Here is a 23,014-nt window from a genome sequence, read left to right on the forward strand (position 1 = left end):
ATGAAGTGCTTCCAGCAGCACTTGGGTGCATTCACAGTGCTGTGCGCGAAACCTCTCAGCTTTAAGCACATCACCCTGGATTCCTGCCTCCTCTGTCAGGTAAGTCAGCTGTATGTCACGGCTGACAGTATCAAATGGCGATGGGAAGAATGTCTGGTGATGGGCTGAGATCGCTCCATGCTGCTGCCGGCGTGGTTTGCTCTATCTGGGATGAATCCAGTTCTCTAGGATGTTTGCCAAATCGGTTGGAGGAGCTTGTAGCTGGCTGTGGCTGCTCTGGGCTCCCAAGAAGTGGGAGGTGTCGGGTTGGGTGTAGTTGGCTAAAGCATACCATGTTTTATTCAGAGCTGGACAGACTGTTTCCTATTTCCTCATCTTTGAATGATGCGTTTCCTACTCTGGACAGGAACACAACGCTTATCCATGCTGTTCGTTTTGCAAAAGGATGAGTCAGGCTTATGAGTTATGGCCACAGCTTTCTTCTTGTCCTGCTCCTGGAAGAGCAGGGGCATCTGGTGGTGTGCAGAATGCAGGGCTTCTTTCGCTGATGGGTTTAAATGGAGAACATTTAAGATGTTTAAGAAAGTTCTGAAAATTGTGCTAGCCCAGTGGAATAATTGGCGTTCAGAGAGCTCAGCGTCCGCTTTTAACGAATAAGGGTTAGTTATATTGGATAGCTCCTTAAATTAAGATTTGCCCTGTTTACTTTAAACGTGTGAGGAGCTGCGAGATCTGGTTTAGTAGCCTGTGGTGGCAGTGGTAATGAGAAGACGGTTGAACTAGATGATCTTATAGGTCGTTTCCAGCCTTGTGATTCTTTGATTCTATATAGGAAGATTATCTGTATAACATGAAGTTTCCTCCTCCTCATCGGTCTTCCTTTGCTTTTCTGCTATTTCTCTCTCCCTTCTCGGTGTGGGCAGAACATCCAGAAGCCTGCTTGGGTGACCAGGAGGAAGGTGGAGGCTGGGAGGTGACAGCGAATGAAGGAATCCTTTGTTGGGTCTGAGTGATGTCCTGCAGGTGGAGAGCGATCGCCCCAAGCGCACTTGGGGATGTTTCAACATCCCTGCATCTCAGTCATTAACTTTTTAATTGCTTGTTTTGTTGTTTGTGTTTAAAGGCCTTTGGCTGCCATAAGGGGTGACTTGCTTCAGACGGTGGTTGGATTGTAGTATTTTTGCTGTTGGTAGCAATGCTGGAGAACAGTGGAGGTGTAACTGCTGCTCAGCTAGGACTTGTGTCTCTGTTGTAGGAGATGTGTTTGGGGCTCCTCCTCTTTAGGAATTTCAGTTCTCATTTCCTTGGAAGCTCTGGGGGAGGAGTCTGCCCTGTTAGTACACCAAGAACACGGCTTTGTGTTTGCTGCTTTTGTGTAATGCAGTGCTAACACCAAGCTGAAGTCTTCAAACAACATTGCCAGGGAATTCTGACGTTTGGTAATAAACCCTGGTGCTCATTTTTTTCCTAAGCTCTTTAAAAATACGCATTTTTTGATAAAAATACTCACAGGGTAGAATGTGCTTTTTATTTTTCTTGTGGTCACTAAATGCAGGCGATCTTTGATTGCAGTTCATTATTTTCTTATCATCCCTCTTGTTTTTCAGTTTTCTGCTGGGATTCCACTGTACGAAACTTATTACAAACAGGTAAGTTTTTAAGGAGATTGAAGCACAGTTTCCTTCCCCTCTCTCCCATGCTAAACTTCTATAAATCCTTTCCACTGAGTGGTAGCCATCTGAATTGTTACAGAAGCACGAATAAGACATTTCATTTCTCGTCTCTGCTCTCATGGCATCCTTCAGTTGAATGCAAACTTCTGTCTTTCAGGTAGATCCAACATACACGGGGAGAGTTGGGGCAAGCGAAGCTGCGCTGTTTCTTAAGAAGTCTGGTCTGTCTGATATTATCCTTGGAAAGGTAAGGTGGAGGAACGAGGCAATTTTTGCAGTAATTATCTGTGCGTTTGTTTCGCTGCAGCTAAGACTGAGCAGAAGGGTTAGTGAAAGCAGGTGAGATGGAGTGTGAATCGGATCCTTTGACCTCCAGGTTAACCACAGGTTGTTGAGAACTTCAGGGTCTTGTTCTGGGCTTTGCAGGGATCTGTGAGGAAAACTTGTCCCTAATGTCACATTTTTGTTGTTAACTTGAGAGCTAAATAGAACAGTATTTCATAACTTGGCAGTTGCAATTAACAGTTTGAAAAGGTGTATGGTATGAATTGTTGAGTTAAATTTTATTTTAAAGTTTCAGTGGCTTTTTATTTTGTATCTCCACAGATATGGGATTTGGCTGATCCAGAAGGTAAAGGGTACTTGGATAAACAGGTAAATAAAATGTACCTGGTAAGCTCTTACATTACCTTCTACAGTGGAGCCTTGATTCCAGAAAACCCTGATATCCACAGTAGTTGCCCTCAGCTTTTTTTTTCCCCCCTCTAAATTTTCATTTACAAGATGATTTTTTTGTTTTTTGGTGCTGCTGATGTTCAAGTATGTTACTCAGTGAGGCTGCTGGAGAAGTTCTTGTTTTCTGCTCCTCTTGTTTTCTCAATAATCAGTGTGTGATACGTAGACACACAGTCACTGAAAGTAAAAAATACAAGCTGTAGTTTCAGGATCTGTTTTAAAAATCGTTCCTGTACTGAAAAAGATAACTGGCATTATTTGAATGACTTGGAGTAACACATGCTCTAGTTATGTGTACATGTGGAGCATTGTTGGTTTGCTTTCTGAATGTTATCAATTCTTAAGAAAAAAAAGTTAAAAATAGTTATGAGACAGCCCTTAAAAACTAGCTTTGAAGTTTTTTTACTCCTTGTTCCATGTCACTACAAAGTCTTTCCTGAATCTTTTCTGAAAGCAGTGAGGTATTGCTGCAGTGCAGTCACCGCATGGGGCTGTACATCTGTTGTTTCTGTGCTTTACTTGGGGTCATGCGTCCACTGCTGCTAAAACCCTGAATGGATTATTGGAGCTGGTGAGTTAAACTGCCTGCTTATTTTAATAGAAAGCACTATTGTTTGTAGGGCTTCTATGTGGCATTGCGCCTCGTAGCATGCGCACAGAACGGCCATGAGGTTAACCTGAGCAGCCTGAACTTGACTGTGCCACCTCCTAAATTTGTAAGTAATGCATACCTGAATGCTTGTATATATTGCATGAGAAGTAAAGCTTCAGCTGAAATAGTTTTATAAATAATCTGTTTTATAAAAGTCGTGGTTTTCAGACTTCAGGTTGCCATCAAACTGTTTCACAGTCGCATCTGCCTCTGTCCTGTCTTCCTGTGTAGTTCCAGCCCCATCCTGGGCTGCAAAGTCAGTGCAAGTGTAACTGCAGTCAGCTCGTTCAGTGCTTTTAAGCTGATGTGGCTAAAACCTATTTTTATGGGGAGGAGGGAGATGAATTTTGAACTGTGTCAACAACAGTGGATAATAATGGGCATGACTACAGCTTCTCCTCTTTCTGTGTGTGTGTGTGTGTGTATAAATAAAAGTAAAACTTTCATTTTAGCATGACACCAGCAGTCCCTTGCTGATCACGCCGCCTTCAACAGAGACTCACTGGGCTGTTAGGGTAAGTGTAAAAGACAACACATTCCATTCATTCTTTAAATGTTTTCCTTGTCTCTAGTGTTCCCAGTGAGAGAATTTGATATCAAATATATTTCCCGTTTCAAAAGTCCTTCCTTACTGATGGCAGACTTGTGTGTGGTAAAGAATATTGAACTTACAGTTGAATTAAGCATTAAACAAGCCTGTGATGATCCCGGGTATGATGTTTTAAGACACAGTGAATTTTAATCTTCTGCCTGGATTTCTTCCAGAATCCTAATAGTAGGCACTTTGATGCTTGTATAAGGAACCCCACTGAGAACAGTGAAGCATTTCAGCAAATTCATCCTGAAGAATTAATTTAAAGCTCGAGTTCACGTAGTATTTAGTGATAATACACAACATACGTCATTGGAATAAAGTAGCTTCTGATAGAAGCACTGGAATATTTGTGTTTACTTGCTTTGCAGTTGCAAATGTTTTCCAAAATGGCTTCTAATGTGTTCTTTCACTTATATGTTGTATCATTAAGTGGGAAGCTGATCTTTTGGAACAAACAGTTCTTAGTTGGTTTAAAATCTTGTCAGGAGTGTTGTAATCAGAATTTGTTGTCCTTTCAGAACACTGTAGAAACGTATTTTCTACACTGCGTGCTAAAATCTCTTAGATATCACAACCTTGGCCTTGAAACTAAGCTCCTACATCAGGGCAGCACTTGCGAGAAAGCTTGGAAATTTAGGATGAACGCTTTACTGTCCAGTCTTAATTTCTTGCAAGATCTCATTTTCAACACTCACGCAGGCACACTTTTTTACTTATTCAGGCTATTTCTTACCAACTAGGTGGAAGAAAAAGCAAAGTTTGATGGTATTTTTGAAAGCCTTTTGCCAGTAAATGGTTTACTTTCAGGAGACAAAGTAAAACCAGTTCTGATGAATTCAAAGCTACCTCTTGATATCCTAGGAAGGGTAAGTATGCTGTTTAGATTTAGCTATTCTCTATTTAGCTTCTCTTACCTGCAGTGTTTAATATTAAAGTGTAATTTACCAACATAAATGGGCTTTTAGCTGGATTTTACATCAAGTGCATGCTAAAAAGTAAGAATGTTAAATAGTGTCTGAAGTCATCCATTTACAGCAATAATAGTAATTTGGGCCCCAGAGTAGATTGGTTCCATTATCTCCCTGTTCGTTTTAAGAGGTAGAAATTTTGACTGTGGTTTTATTGAATACAAACAAATGAGAAAAAAAAAACAACAACAAATCGCTTTCTCCTAAACCCTAATAGCTTTTATAACATTGAATTCCACTGTTCTGTCACTTTTCCAAATGCAAGTTGTTAGCCATACCATTAAATCTGTCTACTGTTTGTACAAGAGAGCACTTTGCAGCATCTTAGTTCATTGTAACTGTGAAATTGCCAAGTATTTTTTCAATGTATTTTAAATAGTTCTGAGTTCAGTGCATCCATTCTGTATTTGCAAAAGCAACAGACCTCAAAGTGTTTTTCAACTTCTCTTTGCATGTTGATACGATGGAGAATTCATACACTGTGTGTAAGAGCTGAATCTGCATTATCATATACTCCAATGTCTTCAGGAAGAACTCAATATATTGTCTATAAAATCTGAGTATGCTTTGTTTTAATTCCACACTTGAATATTGTGAAGCAATCTTGGAAGTCTTCAGATTTGATTGTGTTACTTTAGTGACAGAAATGCAGGAAGCTTACTTGTGTTCCAGAGGAGTCTGTACATGGGACAGGAGAGTGGCTAAATGGGCAAGGGGCGTAAATCGAGTGTCCTAAATTTGTGTGGACACACAGTGAAAAAGCCTGGAGTGGAGGTCAGATGGTTGAGCCTCAGTCTGGCAATCTGTACACTCAGAATAGTTGGTTGGGCAGTATCCAGTGATGGCCAGGTGTTAGAACACTCAGCATTTTGCACCTTTCTATGTAAGGTATTGCCTGTACTTGACATAATAATGAAATAAAGTTGACAGATGCTTACATTCTCTTACAGAAAATTCTGGGGGCTGGACATATTTTTTGACTGAAATGGAAAATGGATGTTTTGAAGTGAAATGCAAATTAAAAGTATTGACTTTTCTAAAATGTCTTAACTTTCTTACAAAGCAGACTGGGATGATATGTTAGCATACACCATCTGGGGAATCACAAAAACATCCCTGGATGTTTGTAGTTAGTTTGATGAATCTTTAATTGCAACACAGGAGGATGAAAAACATACATCTCTTATGTGCAGGATTTATTAGAGCCAATGTTTCCACAAAATATTTGATTGACGTTGCCAGAAAGTCTAAACCAGTCTGTTTCACAAGAGAATCACAGCTAGATCTAATATAATGCTGTTTTCACCAAAATGTGCTAGAAGCTGTTAGAAGGCATGCTTAATATGGTGACAGCTAATATCAAGGCACAGAATGTAACTTGTTTTTATCATAAATGCTGTAGGTCTGGGATCTCAGTGATATTGATAAAGATGGTCACTTGGACAAAGATGAATTCGCTGTGGTAGGTTGCTTTATATCTTCAATTCATAGTGCATCTGTTAGAGCAAATCACTCTGCTGTTCCCTGAGTGTTGCAGCTTTTCTCTGCTGCGTTCTGTTTCATGATCTAAATCATTCGCCTGCAGTTATGGTCTTTCTCAATCCTTTCCAACTCTTGCCTATGTCATCAAGATTAACATTTTTATAATAACATTCAAAATCATGTTCTTCTCTGGCTCGTCTCTCTCTTTAATCTTACTGCCTTTGTTTTACTAATATATAAACTGCTGATACTGGAAAATCTCATTGCTTTTTTTTTTTTCATTGTTAACATTATATCTGACCTCTTTGCCTTTGCAGGCAATGCATTTGGTTTATAGAGCTCTCGAGAAAGAGCCAGTTCCTTCACTGTTACCCCCTTCCCTCATACCACCTTCTAAAAGAAAGAAGACACCTGTCTTCCCTGGTGCAGTTCCTGTTCTCCCTGCAAGTCCTCCTCCAAAAGACAGCCTGCGTTCCACGCCATCTCATGGTAGTGTAAACAGTCTGAACAGCACAGGGAGTTTGTCTCCCAAGCACAGCATCAAACAAACACAGGTGTGATTTGTCTTTTTTTTTCTTCCATATCAGTAAACTGAAGGGGGGGAGGGAAAGAAGAGGGGCATTGCTTCCTTGTGTAAGCATTCTTAAAATATAAGGTTTTTTGAGTGGAGAAAATGACCAGCGAATGGAAGAAGAGCATGTGAATTTTAGGCATGTGAACGTGAGGTGTAGCAAATCTTAATGGAGAATTTTCACTTTCCATAGAAAGGTTTTCTTTAATTAAAAAAATAAGAATAATTAATCTGCCTTCTAAAATTCCTGTGTGAAGGTAGTTGGATCTGTATTTCCAAAGGATTAGCATTTTTCAGCTGATGAATAGCTCTTTATTAGTATTTATTAATTCAGGTAGCTATTCAGCTGAAAGATTCATGGGAAAAGGGAAGTAATTGTTTGCCAATCAGATTAGTTTGTGCACTTGTGATGCTGAAGAGCGCTGTGTGCACTGCTCTCACTGTCTTTTGACTCTTTCAGCCTTTTTACTGAAATCTGAAACTTTTTTGTTTACAGCCATCTGTGAATTGGGTCGTACCAATGTCTGAGAAGGTGCGATACGACGACATTTTCTTAAAAACAGACACAGATATGGATGGTTTTGTGAGTGGCCAAGAAGTAAAGGACATTTTTATGCATTCAGGTCTGTCTCAGAATCTTCTAGCACATATATGGTAAGAATTCTCTAGTAGCTATATTTTTGCACCTCACTGATCTGGGAAGGCAGTTTATCCATTCAGAATTGTAATCTTAACACTAAAACAATTTAAAAAAAAAAAAAAAAGCCATCAACCTCATTTGCTTGTCCTGTTGCAGAATTATGACGTGGGCTATATGGAAAATCAAGAGAGAAATAAATTCTCACTGGGCTCTCCTGGGAGAGGGGTGTAGATCAGACTGAACTGTGACTGTTTTTTGCAGTTCTAGCGTTCTGAAGTTTTTTGTCAGCGTAATGCTCTTCTATTCAGTCCAGTATGTCTAATAGAAACTGCTCTGTGGAGCTTTTTCACTGGAATAAGCAAGCTGTGATGGGGCTGAATCAAAAGAAAATTACGTATGTTTTTTTAATTTCAGATTTTTTGGTAAAGAGGAGTAGTTTCCTTGTTTATAAGTATGATCTATTTTTTACCAGGGCTTTGGCAGATACAAGACAGATAGGAAAACTAAGCAAAGATCAGTTTGCACTAGCAATGTATCTCATTCAACAGAAGGTCAGTAAAGGGATCGATCCTCCACAAGTGTTGTCCCCAGATATGATCCCTCCCACAGAGAGGACTACGCCCATACAGGTAAGTGATGGATTATTTGTAGATACACAGAGCTTATGTGCCTTGATTGAAGTGGTCCACGAGTATTAATTTCATAATGTTTATGTTTTGCAATGTGATGGTAAAGAATGGCTTTTTTTTCCTCATCTTAGTGATGTTTCCTTTTGCATTTCAAAATAGACATACATGTTTGACAGCACAAGGCAGTACTGCAGTAATACATTTCATTAATAACTGAGAAAAGCTGAACTAGAAAAATACTCCTTTGTCACAAAGTAGTTGTTTTTTTAAAAAAAAAGCTTCCTTAGGAAGTGTTGAAAGACTTTTAGTTGTCCATCTCTGGTTGTGGCCAGGACCAAATTCCTCCCATGAAAATGTGAAATTCTAATGGGAATCTGGAGGGTAACGAGCATCTGGGAATTGGTGGTTGGCTTTTCTTTGTAGCATAGCAGTCTGTAGTCCTATATCCATCACTGTTAGTAACATATTATTGATCATGATAGCATTGGATCTTACACTGAATCTTATTTGTTCCTCTTCTTAATAGCATGTCACTGTGTTTCTGAAACTTATTAAGGAACACTTTTGGCATGTCTATATGTTCACTTTTTCTGTAAATTAAGCAGCATTTTCCTTTACTTTTCTACCTTTCCTAACCAGCTTTTGAGTCTCTAAATATATTTCTGTTGTGGCCATTGCTCTAGTCCTTTTAAGTTTTTTCCTGTATCCTTTTCCTATAGACTCTGTCAGGTTACTTGACTCCTGTAGGAACTGAAATCTCAGCACTAACAGAAATGCGTCGTGTGAGTAATTGTAACGTTGCAAAATTGTTTGTGCACCCTACGTAGAACTCAGAGTTTTTTCTATACCTTCTCCTCTCTCTTTGCATTTGTCTTTGATTCTTGCTCTTTGCATGATGAAAATTTTGTGATAGTGTGAAGTTACCAGGGTTGATTGTTGGCAAAATCTCTCTTCAACAGTTTCAAATTCATTGGTCTGTCGAGAGGTTCATTGGCAGGCAGCTCAGTGTTGGCCCATTTCTTACTCAACTACTAATTCTCTGAAGCTGTGGGCAATAAATATACATTGGTGCAAGATCTTTCAGCTTCCCATCATTTTCAGTTCTTTTTATTTTAGCTGCTGCAGCTTTCCCTCGATGTAACTGTGTGTTACTGTGAATGGAATAGAGGAGTTTTCTGTTCCTGTGAAACGTTGAACTGTGTTGTCCTACCTACTGTAGCAGTTCATTTTGCCTTGGTTCCTAATCAAATTGGATAACATCTTACTATGATCCTGTACAGCACACTGTACAGGTCACTGTGCAAATCCGTACCTATTCTAAATAATAATAAGAGGAAAATACTGGAAGCTTTTGATTGCTGGCTTGAAGAATTGTCTGGGTTATAGTTGTTCTTATTTGTGGTTACCTGATGGCATACTAACAAAAGAAGCACTCATCCATAAATTATTACTTAACTGATTTAAACTGGATGTTCACCTGTTGTTTCTGTTAAAAATGTCCCATTTCACTCTGCTATTTGGAGTTTGTTGGTTGTGTTGATTTTATTGTATTCAATAAAGTCAAACTTTCTATGGTTATCGCAGCAATCTCAGGGTGAACGAAGTAAGCAAACTGCACTTTCTTCTTTTTAAAATGCTGTTTAAATATGGAAGGTCTTCTGATTTTGTACCAATTACTTTTTTTTTCTTTATTTTTTGCCTAAAGGGAGGTGCCTTGTGTCTTCCCTAACCTACATCTGAATGGCTGTAGAAATGACCCACACTGCAGCTCTCAATAAATTAGGTGTAATTTCAGAAACTATCAGTTTGGGCAGGGATCAGGAGCACTGAAATATCATTAATTTCTCTGAGTTCCCTGGAAGCTTTGCTATAGAATGTTGCAGAAGTGCACTTTTAGTTTCTGAATTTAAATTTTACCATTGCCTGCAATTTATTTGTTGACATTGTGCATGTTCTGTAACTGCTGTCCCATCTGTTGTATGAGCATGGAGGAAATTCTCCTGTCTCACAAGGATTGTATGGCACTCAGTGGTTGTTGTGTAATATTTTTACTTTTCACATCAAGAGAATTGTGTCCCACCTTTGTCTTCAGCCTTTGTAAGGAAGATCTGTCACAGCTGCGTTCTAATAGGCTGTTTTGTTTCCAACAGGATAGTTCAAGTTCTGTTGGATCAGGAGAATTTACAGGGGTGAAGGAACTAGATGATATTAGTCAAGAGATTGCACAGCTGCAGAGGTAATACTTGTGGGCCATTGATGTAAATCTACAAGTAAGAAAACCAATTGAGATTATAGTGCTGATTTGTCATTTACAATTATTTTCTTTTAATCTGTTTGTTACTGCTTGTCACTGAGGTTGGTAATGACCCTCCAGTTGTTCCATCCAGTTAGCCAGTTTTGTAAAGTCAGCCTGGAGTCTTCCAGGTGACTGCAGAAGGTCAATAATAGGTTGTATTTTTTTGAAGAATAATTGAAATGTGCCATTACTTCCTCAAAGAAGATATCAGAATGAGGACAGGCATTTTTGTTTGTTTGCTGTTTCCAGAATAATGTTTAGTTGGTTCTTGCATGTGTGTTGTATTATTTAACTAATCATGGAAACATTTGCTTGTTTATTTTACAGAGAAAAATATTCTCTGGAGCAGGACATTAGGGAAAAGGAAGACTCAATTAGGCAGAAAACAAATGAAGTTCAGGTAAAAACTCCTCTGCTTATAATAACTGATTTTTGTAATCTAAAATAATATAGTGAGAAGCCTTCTTTCCTCTGTCTTTCCTTATGTGGTTTCTGGACAAGTCTCCTCCTTGTGTGGGATTTTCTCTAACTTACAGAAAGGTCTTTAGTTTCCTTTTCTCCATCAGAAAAGTTTTATTCTGATGCTGGTTAATATAAGTAGATAATGACGCATGAATGGTTTGAAATGTCTTAATTAGTGTTTGACTGACACTGTAATTTAGGAAATCGTTGTTCGGAGAGTATTGTTTTTCATAGTGAAGGTAACTCAATTACATGTGTTCTGCATCACAGTTCTTTCTTTCTTGTGGGCACTGATTTGTACAATATGTGCAAATTCCTGCTGAAAGAAAGTGTGTGTGCACAGGAAATAATCTGTATGACATAGAAAATCCTGTGGAGTGTGCCAGCCTTTTTCTCTGTGATTGATCGTCCTCATAAGGCATGAGCTGAATGTGAGTTACAAACGGTGTGATTTTCCTCAGGAACTGCAAAATGATTTAGACAGGGAGACAAGTAACTTGCAAGAGCTTGAGGCTCAGAAACAAGATGCCCAAGATCGCCTGGATGAAATGGACCAACAGAAAGCCAAACTGAAGGATATGCTGAATGATGTAAGGCAGAAATGCCAGGAGGAAACACAGGTGGTGAGTGTATGTTTATGCTAGAGGTCCTCAAGTATATTGTGTCTTTTGTTGAAGGAAGTTGCATTCATTTCATAAACAAGCTTTTGCTGTCTGTAATTTTTCACCCATAAATAGCAATTTCCTCACAAATACAGAGATCCGAAAAGGATTTTGTTAACTTACACAACTTTCATAACAGTTATAAATGTGGCATTCCATCAGATGATCTACAGAAGTTCGTCCCTATGAAAATTGTTATTGTTCTTTGAATATATGAAATATTCAGCCCACTAGAACAGTTAGAAGCATTATTCCTGACCCATCAAGGACAGTAGTGCATATTTTTATCTGTGAAACTCACATCAGTATTTTGATTTAAAGGTAGGTTTTCAGGGAGATCAGAAACTTGGTGTATAATGCAAGAAAGTGTTTAAGGAGAGCCTTATGCAGCTGTATGAATTTAAGTCTACCAGAGTCAAAAAATCAGCTTTGTAATACTTGATAAATATTTCAGTGGAAAAAGCACTAAGTTCTGAAAGCTACAGGATAACCACTTAAGAAACAATCTTTAATCACTTTTACAATTAGTGTAGTATTTATGTCATTTAAGATGTTAGTAGTTGTTGGTTTTATAGAATATTCTGCTTGCTTATACTGAAAATTCTGTGTAATGTAAAAAGCATGCAGTTCTGCAGCTTATGATTTTTATCTTCTGTAACACTTGGTAAGTTGCTTTACAGCTTGATATTTTTTATAAATTCATAATGCATTGAGGTACATTTACTTCAAATTTCTCTTTGATTTTTATAATGTTTTGTTTCAGATTTCATCACTGAAAATGCAGATTCAATCTCAGGAATCAGATTTAAAATCACAGGAAGATGATCTTAATAGAGCAAAAGCAGAGCTGAATCGCCTGCAGCAAGAAGAGACGCAGTTAGAGCAGAGTATCCAGGCTGGAAAAGTGCAGCTTGAAACGATAATCAAGTCTTTAAAATCAACACAGGAAGAAATAAACCAGGTATTCACTGTAGTTTGCATGGCATCATTTTTTTCCTCCTTTGAAGTGCTTGAAGTTGGACATCAACCAGAAAGATGTCTTTACAGAAGAGAAGAAATCGTGGTGCATGAAATAAGCCTTTCTGATTGTTGCTCAGTGGGTCAAATTCCCAGTCTGAGTCAGAAGAAGTTTAACTCCTGAGGGAGTTGTGGGTAGGAAGGGGGAAGCAACTGTCTTGCAACCATGTTTAACCATGGGTGAAAGGATTGTCTTCTTACTGGGTCTCTGAAGTAACCAGTTCAGTAGTAGCTGCACCCTTCGGTTTTGTGAGGATGACAGTGTTATTGAAAGATTAACATACCAAATAATTTTTCACTACTTAGGCAAGAAGTAAACTTTCTCAACTTCAAGAGAGCCATCAAGAAGTCAGTAAGAGTATAGAAGAATATAATGAAGCTCTCAATGGGGTTAATGGTGGTAGCCTGACAAATTTAGCAGACATAAGTGAAGGCCTTGGGCAGACAGAAAGAAGCAATTATGGAGCAATGGTAAGAAAAAAAATTATAATGTTATTTGGAGTGTTTTGCAATAATTAAGATCTGTTATTTACACCTAATCTTGAAATCATTAAGCAACTTCTCTTGCTACAAACTTCCCCTTAATTATGTATTTCTTATCTCCAAATATATATAATATATACATTACATAGTTCAGTTAAAAAAAAGTAAGTTTACTTTCCAGAATGCATTAGTATTTCTCTTCTGCTAAGAGAGTTCCAGCACTAATTAAATCATTTACTGTGTTTCCTTTAAGTCAGTATTTTGTTTTCTGAATTCTTAGGATGATCCATTTAAGAGTAAAGCTTTGATGTTCACCAATAACACGCAAGAATTGCATACAGACCCATTCCAGTCAGAGGATCCTTTCAAATCTGATCCATTTAAGGGAGCAGACCCTTTCAAAGGCAGTAAGTGACCAATGGCTTACCTGAGACCTTGAAGACCAACTGTTGAGTAAATGATATTTTCAAACGTTTATCATCTTGCTAAATAGTGGATAAAACAAATGATTTTTCTGTCCTGCATAGGTGACCCATTCCAGCATGATCCTTTTGCAGAGCAGCCACCTGCTCCAGCAGGTAATAGCCCTTACCATGACAGGACAGATGAATGAGACAATTTGTAGCCAAACACAAAGATGGATCTGGCTTTTGGTTTGCATGTGGGAACTTAGAAACTTGGCAGTCAGTGCAAACAAGATCAGTGCATTACATACACCGTTAACTTTTCATTGAGTGAAGTCTGTAACCTTGTCAGATATTCACCGAAAATGTGTACTTGTTGCAACTTAATACCCAGAACAGAGAGTATCTGGAAGTTTGTTGGTTTGCCATGTGTTTTTTTGTTTGTTTTTGTTGGTGGCTGTTTCGTTTGTTTTCTAGTAAAAAAAAAAATCAGTGAGTATGAGGTCGAATGAAAAATGGTTCATTATTGACACTCCTTGTTCTAACCACTAGGTGCTACATTCTATTTACCTTTTAATACTCCTTCTAGATCCTTTTGGAGGTGATCCATTTAAGGAAAGTGATCCGTTTCGTAGTTCTGCCCCTGAGGATTTCTTCAAGAAACAGGTGAAGAGTGACCCGTTCACATCAGATCCGTTCACAAAGCCCTCCACTTTACCCTCAAAGGTCAGTGATTTATACTTTATACTTAATTTAATCACAGTAGTTTGCTTTTCTGAATGCTTCCGAGTGTAATTTCTTATTTTGCCCTAGGAACTAATACTGATTGTATTTGTGTGATATGCTTTTCACTTGAATGTGTTTTGGTTTCATTCAGTGTTGTCAGTAGCCAAATACTGTATTTCATCTGCTCATTTGATTTTATCCCATTGTATGTCCATTAAACAGAGCGATCTGAAACTGGAAATAATTTGTCCTAAAGCAGTAGATATTGATGTGCATAGAAAGAGAAGTGTGCAGTACAGCACAACAGTAATTACATGTCTGTTCTTATTTAGCCTGACCCCTTTGAAAGCAGTGATCCTTTTACCTCTTCCAGTGTCTCTTCAAAAGGTCCAGGTAAGAAGAAAACTACAGTTTGCTCTTTTTTTTTTTTTTCCTAACCAACTGATAGAAAGCATATTGCTCTTTGCAGTTTTCTCATAACATCACGTGACAGGGAAAAATGCAAGTGTTGTTTAATCACCTACCTGGTGTCCTGCTTTTTCACAATAAGCTCTTAAAAATTCTCGTGTATAATTTTAGTTATTTCTTCCATACCTGTTACAGATCCGTTTGGAACATTGGATCCATTTGGAAGTGGAGCTTTCAGTAGTGGTGAAGGATTTGCAGACTTCAGTCAGATGTCAAAGGTAAAGATCATGAGGAAAGCAAATGCGCTCTTAAAAAAATTCCTTGAATGTTTTTGAAGTTTTTTCTGCTGTTCTTATTTTGATCAGTCTCAACAATTCCTTAGCAAAATACCTTCCATCCATCTCAATATGGAAAAGTTCTAATCAAGACCATAGATTCAGGAGGGGGAAATCAGTTTCTACACACATTCTCAAGTACCAGTAGAACAAAAGAAGTAACATTTATTTTTCACTTGCAGTCAAAGGTAGTTGCTCCAGATAATGGAAGGCAGGGGCAGCAATGTATTGTTATGTTTGCTTTGGTACTGACTGCATTTGTCATGGCATTCTAACTTGTTCTTAAACTTCTCCATAAGTATAGGGAACCAGAGTAGGGTAGAAAACATGTGCTGACATTCACAGCATTTAACAAGATTGCTATTTTTTGGTTTATTGTTATAAACAGAGTGTATATATAATGTATTCCTAGTTGTATGTCCTTACCTCCTAATCTGGGTAGTAGTCAGTCTGCTGTTGGTTTTGTGAGTCTGACTTTGGAATTTGCAGTTAAGTTTTTGTCGTTTCTGTTTTTGTGAGGTTGATAGATCAGTAGGTGGCAGCAGCCCTCACCAATCCCGAAGTGTTTGTTTTGGGTTGGAAGTTTTGGTGGCTGTTAGCTTTTAGCTTTGCCTACAAAGCATTCTTTTTTATTTCAGGATAGATTTTCCTGCATGGTGCAGTTTGTTGTGCCATTTTTCATCATTAAGAGAGCCTTTCACAAAAAACAGCCGAATATATGCAGTATGTTAAAACAGTGCATTTTTAGAATTTTCCAAGATTTTACAAAAAATACAAATAGATGTAACTTAAGTAAAGCTTGGAAGAAAAGCTGCCCATTCTACAATCTGTCATATTTTCACAGTTACTACTTTGTTTCACGGTTCTGATTTGTCATAGAGTGAAGGCTCTGCTGTAGTGTGAATGTTCATTGCTAAATAATAAAAAGGAGTTCTACTTCCTTTTATTTTTCTCAGCTTTTTGCTGGGGTAAAAGTTTGAGAAGCACTTAAGTGATTAAGAGCACAGCTGCCCTTTATTATTTGTGCTGTTAGACAAAGTATTGGCACCTCTGACGGTGGGTATTAGCATCTTGTGCTGCTGACATTAACCAAAATTGAGGACGGATTTACAGAATTGGAGTTGACACTTTTCAGTGGGTTAACTTAGAACCTTTGCAAAACAGCAAGGTATTCTGCAGTGTGCTTACATTCTTTTTTCTTTTTTTTCTGTTGCAGTCAGTAGCTTCAGACCCCTTCACCTCCTCTTTTGGAGGAATGGGATTCTCAGATGACCCTTTCAAAAGCAAATCAGACACACCAGCATTACCACCGAAGAAAAATGTCCCTCCACGACCCAAGCCACCCAGTGGTAAGGAGGTTTTATTTTTAATAACCAGTTCCCCCAGTTTATTACTGTATATTCCCCCAATATATTACTGTGAAATAAGGGCAGGTTGTCAGTTTTCTATCTTAATATTTTACATTTTGACTATGGAAGAAGGTGCGAGATTGTGAGCAGATTGGCAGGAATTGTCAATAAACCAGAGTGAAACTGATTGGAAATTCAATCTCCCTCCCTAGAGCTGATCTTTTTAAAAAGCTGATTTTTAAAAACATTCAGATACCAGTGAAACTGTTTCAAGAACTGAAGCCACTTTAGAGCTGTTAGTTTCAGGTCTACTTTTAACAGCAGCAGAATAGTTCAGTTAATATTAGCAGTGAACGTTTAGTCAGCTTACCTGGAAAAAAAAAAAAGGAGGTCTGGATTCTGTATTTGAATAGACCCATAATTCTGCAGTAAACATGGGTCAGTGTTCAGAATTTGAAAGGTGTTTATCTTTCTACTTGTCTGCTAGTAATTCTACTGAAGATTGTCTACCTTTCAACTGCTGTGTTTTGGAGAAAAGCGTGCACCAGCACCCATCCTGTTTACAACAAATACTGTTGATCTGACCAGTTGTGCTAGAATTAGATTCTTGGAGAACATGAAAAGTGCTTTCTATTACAGAGATATCCCATAGATTAATCGAAGGTTTGCAAAATACTGTTTAATAGAACAGATACAAGCATACCATTGCTACAACATTAGATTACAAACAGAAGAAGTATTAAAGCTGAAGGTAATCTTTTTTTTCATGAAAGAGTCAAACAAGTACTAAATACACCTATGTTATTTCTTTAATGTGGTTTCTTTATGTTACTTCTTCAAAACATGAACGCTCCTAGCAAATACACTTTGCAGAAATGGGCAATGCATTTCACAGGGCTGACTTACATGCATGTTTTTTTTTACTGTTGTATTTGTCTGTCTTCTTATTCCCTCTTTTGTGTATACTGAAGAATTTTGGACACATTGCTTTAATAATTTGCTTTGAATGTAGATGTGTGCACTCAGCCTTTGATCAGTCTTTTCAAGAATCTTGTTTAAATGTGTAATTTTCCCTCTTGTTGTGAGACACAAGATTTGTAAGGTTCCACTGCTCTACCCAAAGCAAGTGTTGTTATGATAAAATAGACAAGGAGGAAACAAAGCAGGTTTTTTTTTTAAAGCAAACGAACCTCATGTGCTTATGCAGTTATACTCCTCCCTTCCTTCCACACTAAAGCAATCTTCAGCGGTTACTTAAAGCATGAGAAATTTTATAGTAATATACTGCGATTTGAGCATGAGATAGAAGCACACGAATGTGTGTTAGAAATGGGAACACTGCTCAGAAAACAACAAAAAAGAAACTTCCGTTGTTTCTTACCTTTCTCATTGGTCTGCTTAATTAAAAAAAAAAAGTATGTGATAAAGATCTTGCTGAAGGATGAATAAATGCCAGTTATTAGCAGCCAAATCTGTAGGTTGCTTTTCTGCTCCCAGTTCATACTTGCTTTTGTAAAACTTCTTGCTTTTGAAAATGGCTTGTGAGGCTTGCTTGTCTTTTGTTAGGTCAGCTGCAATAGAGGTCTGACAGAAAGCTTTACTTGTTCTCAGTGCTCTAAAATCAAGTAGGAGCTACTAATTGATGTTTTTGCAGAGCATTAAAAGTTGCTTGATTTCCTAAAGCAGTAGTTAGCAACTTTCAAAGTTCTCTAGGGCTTATGTGACATGCAAACATGAGCTCATCTGTCTGTTGGAGCTACTGCAGGTTGTTCTGGATTATCAGAACATGGCCAAGGTATGCCATAGTTTCCCTTCTTGCCCATATCTCTGTATCTTGCCCAAAAAACAAGGAGTTGTGCCTCAGTTGTTATTTCTTCATGAAAATGGTGCAAACTTTTGGAACTGAGCACAGGGTCAGGGAGATGCTTCAGGTACAGCCTCTGTTGGCCTCTTGATGAAGGGTCCTCACCTGTACCTGCACAAACCTGCAAAAGGAGTGTGTTGTTCAGATTAGCTGCTCTCAAATAAGGGCTCTAGGGATGCTTTTCATGCTGTGCTTAAGAGAACTTCTCAGTTGGGGCAGCTTTGTCAGCAGCAGAGTTTCAGTGGGTAACGTTTCAGCATAGAAAGTCCAACCTGTAAACTGAAAGATTGGTTGTTTTTCTTCTCTTACTGTTTTTCTGTAGTTGGTGTTTTTTTTCAAAGCTTGGACATTGAGAAGCAGCAGTGATCTGATTGCTGTTGGCAGATACTTCTGTTCGCAGCTGTCTGTGGTTCTTATCTAGAAAGGATAGGCAAGCACTTGCTGTGTGGCATGGCTGAGACACCCTTGAGATCCGTATCTTTCCCTTCTCAAAAACTAAGGTTAGGAGAGGGGTTAACAATCATGAGAGTATTTCCTTAAAGCTGTATCTTAGGCTGAATCTCAGGCTTACAGTTATGTTCTTCACAAATCACTTTCCTTCTTCTTCACCCTTTTTTGAACCAAGGTCTTCAAGATATCTCAGATGTTGCTCAGTCTTAAACTGATCTTTGGTCCAAGAGAAATCTCATACGTTTGTTTTTTTGATTAAATGCTCTTTTGTGCCTTTTCAGCATAAGTGCAGTCTTTTAAGGAGAGTTGGAGGTTAATAAATCACTGTAAAAAAACGAAGGCAAGGAGATGACAAGGAAGAGAGGTATTTTAGAGCCACGAGCCTGTACAGGTGTACATCACAGCTCCAACACAGCTTTGTTACATACACAGATTTGAAAAATCTGTCCCTTACCTGGGTTAAGATTCTTCTTGGGCTGAGGGAGATCAGCTAAGAGAAAGCTCTTTAGCTGCTCTGACCAGACTGTTCTAATAAAAGTCACCCGGGGAATATGTGCATGCTCTTTTTCTTCAGGAATGCATTTGCAGTCCACAAAGTTCCTAATGGACATTAGGTTTAGTACAGCCCCGCTGGGAGCAGGCTGAAGTAATTTGATGTTCACCAGGTGGTACTGGACAAACCAAAGGGTTTGTTTCTGAGAAAAATGAAAGTTTTCCAGTATTTATTGATGCTGAGTTTTAATAATGCTCAAAAAGCACAGAAAAAGTTATCCAGATTGAAGCAGTACTGTGCTCTGCATAGTGAGCTGCGCATTCCTCTTCTCCTTCGCCTGTTAACTGAAAAACAAGGCAAGATTAATTATTGCTAGTATTAAGAAAAATAATGGTGTGTTTTTACACACTGAATAGAGGTGCCCTGTGACAGGGATCTGAATCCCAAAGCAAGTTATTTTCTCATGCTGTCACAAAAACTAACTGGAGTTGTGTAGATTTAGAAAATGTATTTTCCGTCGTAAAGCATTCCATGTATTAACCTGCTCTGCTCACGTATTTCTCTTACTGGATTTCAGACTTTGTAGAACTGTTGTGTAATTAAGGGTAAATAGTCAGAAAGAGATGATACACTGAAACCTGGCAGTTGAAATAGTCTTAGGAGGTTCTCACAGTTAACAATTATGTTTTCTGCCCTGAGCTGCAGATTGGAATCAGTCAGAGCTCACCGCTAACTAGTTTCTAGGTAAAAGTTGTTGATTACAAAAAGAGAGAAACAGTATTTTTTTTTTTCTTTTTCTTTTTTCTTTTTTTTTTTAAAGTACAGGAAGCTGCTGTGTGGGTGTCAGTGATTGGGTTATAAGTAAAATTCAATGCTCTAGTGCTTTGATCGTGGGACCCAGTGCATTTGCCCCACCCTTACCCACTTCCTTTAAATGCAGCACCATGCATTCCACATTGCGGTTATAGCAGTACTGTTAACCAGTGATATTAGTGGAAGAACCTTCACCACTAACCAGTGTGTAACCTTCAACCTCTTCTAAATTTTTATTGCCTGCTTATAGTGGTTTTGACCTTTTTAACCTTGAAAGAATATAAAGTCCTAAACACGCAGCAGGAAGGCGCGCTTTGTGATTTCAGTCTGTTTTCTTCTTGAAATTGTTATTTGATAAAAGGGTTGTTTTGATCAGTCTAGCTTTTTTCAACCTGTGTACATTTTGCAATTTATTTCGTATAGATTGAATATCAGTGGCTAGCAGAGATGGTTGGTATTGTATTAATAAGTGAGTACTTCACTGATGATGTACTTCAAAGAATTAAGTTTTTCTCTGGAATACCAAAAGATAAATAGCAGAAAAAAACATCATCACTGGGAATTCAAAGGGCTAAGCATTACATTCGTTCCATGTAAAAAAGGGATGTGTAGGTTCACTTTCCTGCTATTTGAAGTTCAGGTATTAAAATAAATTGTAGTGGGAAGCTGTTGTCCCAGACTGCACGCAGTCCTTCATCAAAGGAGCTGGGCTTTGTTTTTTGTATCCATTTATTCGTTGTAGCTCTGAGGTATTATGGAAAATGAATTTATAGGTTGGCATTTCAGAGGTTAGTGGTTAACACCTCTGCCTTCGAGTTAAGGGCTTCGATTCCATTCTCACATGGGTTTTATGACAGGTAGTGCTTTCGAAATGTCGAAATATTGCAAAAAATGTTGAGAGGATGGAAAAGGGGACAAACTAGCCTTGCTTAAATTAGTGAGTGTGGTTCTCATCCTGCAGAGATGCCCCACTTGTGTGGAGTCCCAGGTAAAAAGAAATGGTATCTAAATCTGCTGAAAAGGGGTGGTAGTCTGTAAGGTCTAGTTAAGGTCCATTAAGAACTGTTGAGTACTGTGAAAACTGATAGCTGTGATGCATGCAGCAGCCCATCATCTACAGAAATAAGTGCCTGGTTTGGGGCGAGGATGCTTCACCCTCTCCTCACAAGTGTAGTTGCCATAGAAGGTTATTAGTCCAGAAGGAGCTTGGAATGGAAGCAGGAATACTGTCGTGGGCCTCAGAAGGTAAATTTAACATTCATCTGCCACTGAGCGATCGTGACTGAGAAGGTACACTGAAAGAAAAGAGCCTGAGGGCAGTTTGACTTTGGTGAGTAGGTTCTGTAGTGAGCAGATACCCAATGTGCACAACTTCAGGCTTGGCTGGACTACAGTTGTCTGACTGGAAGCTTTCCAATAGGTTTACAGCATGGGACTTCTTGTGCAGCCCTGAATGATGCTGGATGCCCTGCAGCTGCGTGTGCATGCTCAGTGCACGGGTGGAGAGGCAGTGCAGCAGCAGTGTTTGTGCAGCCCTGTGCCACTGCTGCCTTCCTTTGTATTTGATGCTTCCTCCTCCTTTATGTCAATGATAAATATAGGTTTTTTTATGTGTCACTTCTCTAAACTTAAGGCATTTTATGGTTTGACTGATTTTACAGTTTTAGACTTATTTTTCATCCTTAAAGCAGCATGAAAGCACTGTCAGTTCACATGTATGTGGATTTCTTATTAGCAGCACTGAGGAAAGAAAGGAGTGAGATCTTTGCTGCTTTCTGGGTTGCACATCTCAGTGTCTTTGTGTCCTCCATGGCTCCTGCACTGTGTCCTCCATGGCTCAGCTAGACGAAATGCAGTCTGCACTGCTTGTTCAGTATCTCAGTGTAAAAGAACTTGCAAAGCAAAGCCTGGATGCTTTGTGTGCCTTTACTGACTGCGTTTCTTAAAAGCAAATCTTGTCTTGTGAGCAGGTGGTGCTAAGCACATCACCTATTTGTGGGCACTTTTTGACCTGCATCATGTGCTACATTCCCAGTATATGAATTTGCATAGAGATTTTCTGTATGTATGCAGTGCATTAGGTAAAAGGAGAAAGAAGCCATGCTAGGTACAGCAGATTTAATCAGGAGTTAGAAACGAATGAAAGAAATTTGTTAAGCATTTAGTTGTACCAGAGGGGAAAAAATCCCTCGCACTTTAACTTTTATTTTAAATTGCATGGGCATAGTCAAGTCATGGATCAGCTTTGTTCTGAAGGGGAGCACAGAGTTCTGCTGCTCGTTGCACGGTCACAGCAGCGTTCTGGTTGTTTCTAAGTGGCACTGCACACCTGTTTCCGTAGAGCTCCTTCAGTCCCGAGGTTACCCACGAGCAGCACGCTGCCCATACACCTTTATTTTTTCCTCAGCTGCAGCTGGCTGTGAAAAATTCAGCCTCAAAGTTTGTGAGCAACAGGGAGACTTTTGTTTTCGTGCCTTCTAGAAGACCTGACAGTTGTGTTAGAATAAAAGCATCCCGTGTTGTTTAGGACAAATGACTCATGGGTGGAGCACCTGCCCCAGCCACAAACTAAAAATTCCATTCACGCTTTGATTCTGTTTGTGCTGATCTCTCACAATAAAGATATTTCAGTACCGATTTTGAAGCAGGTTGTTTAGAGTCTGTTTCAGAACAGATCGTTAGTATGTAGTGATTTTTCTTCAAACCTCTCTTTCCAGAAGTTGTAAGATCATTTCTCCCAAGCTAAGACAGGCAGGGTTGCTGCCTGGCAGGGGGAGAATTTTGCAAATACTAAGCAAAAACACTTCAGGGGGGTTTTGCATAGGAAAAAATCTTACTTCTGTGACTAAAAATATATATTGTGAATCTGTGTGAACAGAAAGTTGAGTTGGAAACACAGTGAAGAAATAGCCCTCGTTGAGGACAAATACTTTGAGTATTCTGTAGAAAATTGGTTTTAATTTGATTTTCAGAATAATTCGAGGGCGGTAATATTTTTCTGTAAATCCTTAAAGCTCACAGTTTTGTTGTGCATCGGGGGAAGGGCTGGCTGGCTTAGCAGCGTGTTGAGAAGTGTGCTGAGTAAGATGGGAATGTAGATAGGTTTGGTGGAGCGCCAAGGAGAGGTGCGGGGGAGGCACCTCTCAGCCTCTGAACTTTTGCAGAGTAACACCTTCTCCAGCTCTTACAGCTGGGTGAGGAACCTGGCATTGCTCGTCTGGTGTAACTGCACGTGTGGGCTTTGCTCAGTGTCACTGTGAGTCCTGCAGAGCGTGGCTCTGACTTGCTGGGGCAGATCTGTCACCTA

General features: G+C 38.9%; 1 protein-coding gene across 1 annotated transcript in view; it reads left to right on the forward strand.

Moving 5' to 3' along the window:
- Positions 1–23,014, forward strand: part of EPS15L1 (epidermal growth factor receptor pathway substrate 15 like 1) — a 35,318-nt gene continuing 12,304 nt past the window's right edge. The window contains exons 1-23 of the mRNA XM_031557092.1: positions 1–99; positions 1,608–1,649; positions 1,831–1,920; positions 2,280–2,327; positions 3,029–3,124; positions 3,513–3,575; positions 4,396–4,521; positions 6,026–6,085; positions 6,423–6,659; positions 7,173–7,330; positions 7,789–7,945; positions 8,665–8,727; positions 10,096–10,181; positions 10,569–10,641; positions 11,165–11,326; positions 12,129–12,326; positions 12,689–12,853; positions 13,146–13,272; positions 13,393–13,443; positions 13,859–13,995; positions 14,328–14,388; positions 14,599–14,681; positions 15,955–16,087. Coding sequence (XP_031412952.1) covers positions 1–99; positions 1,608–1,649; positions 1,831–1,920; positions 2,280–2,327; positions 3,029–3,124; positions 3,513–3,575; positions 4,396–4,521; positions 6,026–6,085; positions 6,423–6,659; positions 7,173–7,330; positions 7,789–7,945; positions 8,665–8,727; positions 10,096–10,181; positions 10,569–10,641; positions 11,165–11,326; positions 12,129–12,326; positions 12,689–12,853; positions 13,146–13,272; positions 13,393–13,443; positions 13,859–13,995; positions 14,328–14,388; positions 14,599–14,681; positions 15,955–16,087 — 2,515 coding nt within the window. The remainder of the gene's footprint in view (positions 100–1,607; positions 1,650–1,830; positions 1,921–2,279; positions 2,328–3,028; positions 3,125–3,512; positions 3,576–4,395; positions 4,522–6,025; positions 6,086–6,422; positions 6,660–7,172; positions 7,331–7,788; positions 7,946–8,664; positions 8,728–10,095; positions 10,182–10,568; positions 10,642–11,164; positions 11,327–12,128; positions 12,327–12,688; positions 12,854–13,145; positions 13,273–13,392; positions 13,444–13,858; positions 13,996–14,327; positions 14,389–14,598; positions 14,682–15,954; positions 16,088–23,014) is intronic.

The sequence above is a fragment of the Meleagris gallopavo genome, chromosome 30 (genome assembly GCF_000146605.3).
Source record: "Meleagris gallopavo isolate NT-WF06-2002-E0010 breed Aviagen turkey brand Nicholas breeding stock chromosome 30, Turkey_5.1, whole genome shotgun sequence".
Classification (NCBI taxonomy): Eukaryota; Metazoa; Chordata; class Aves; order Galliformes; family Phasianidae; genus Meleagris; species Meleagris gallopavo.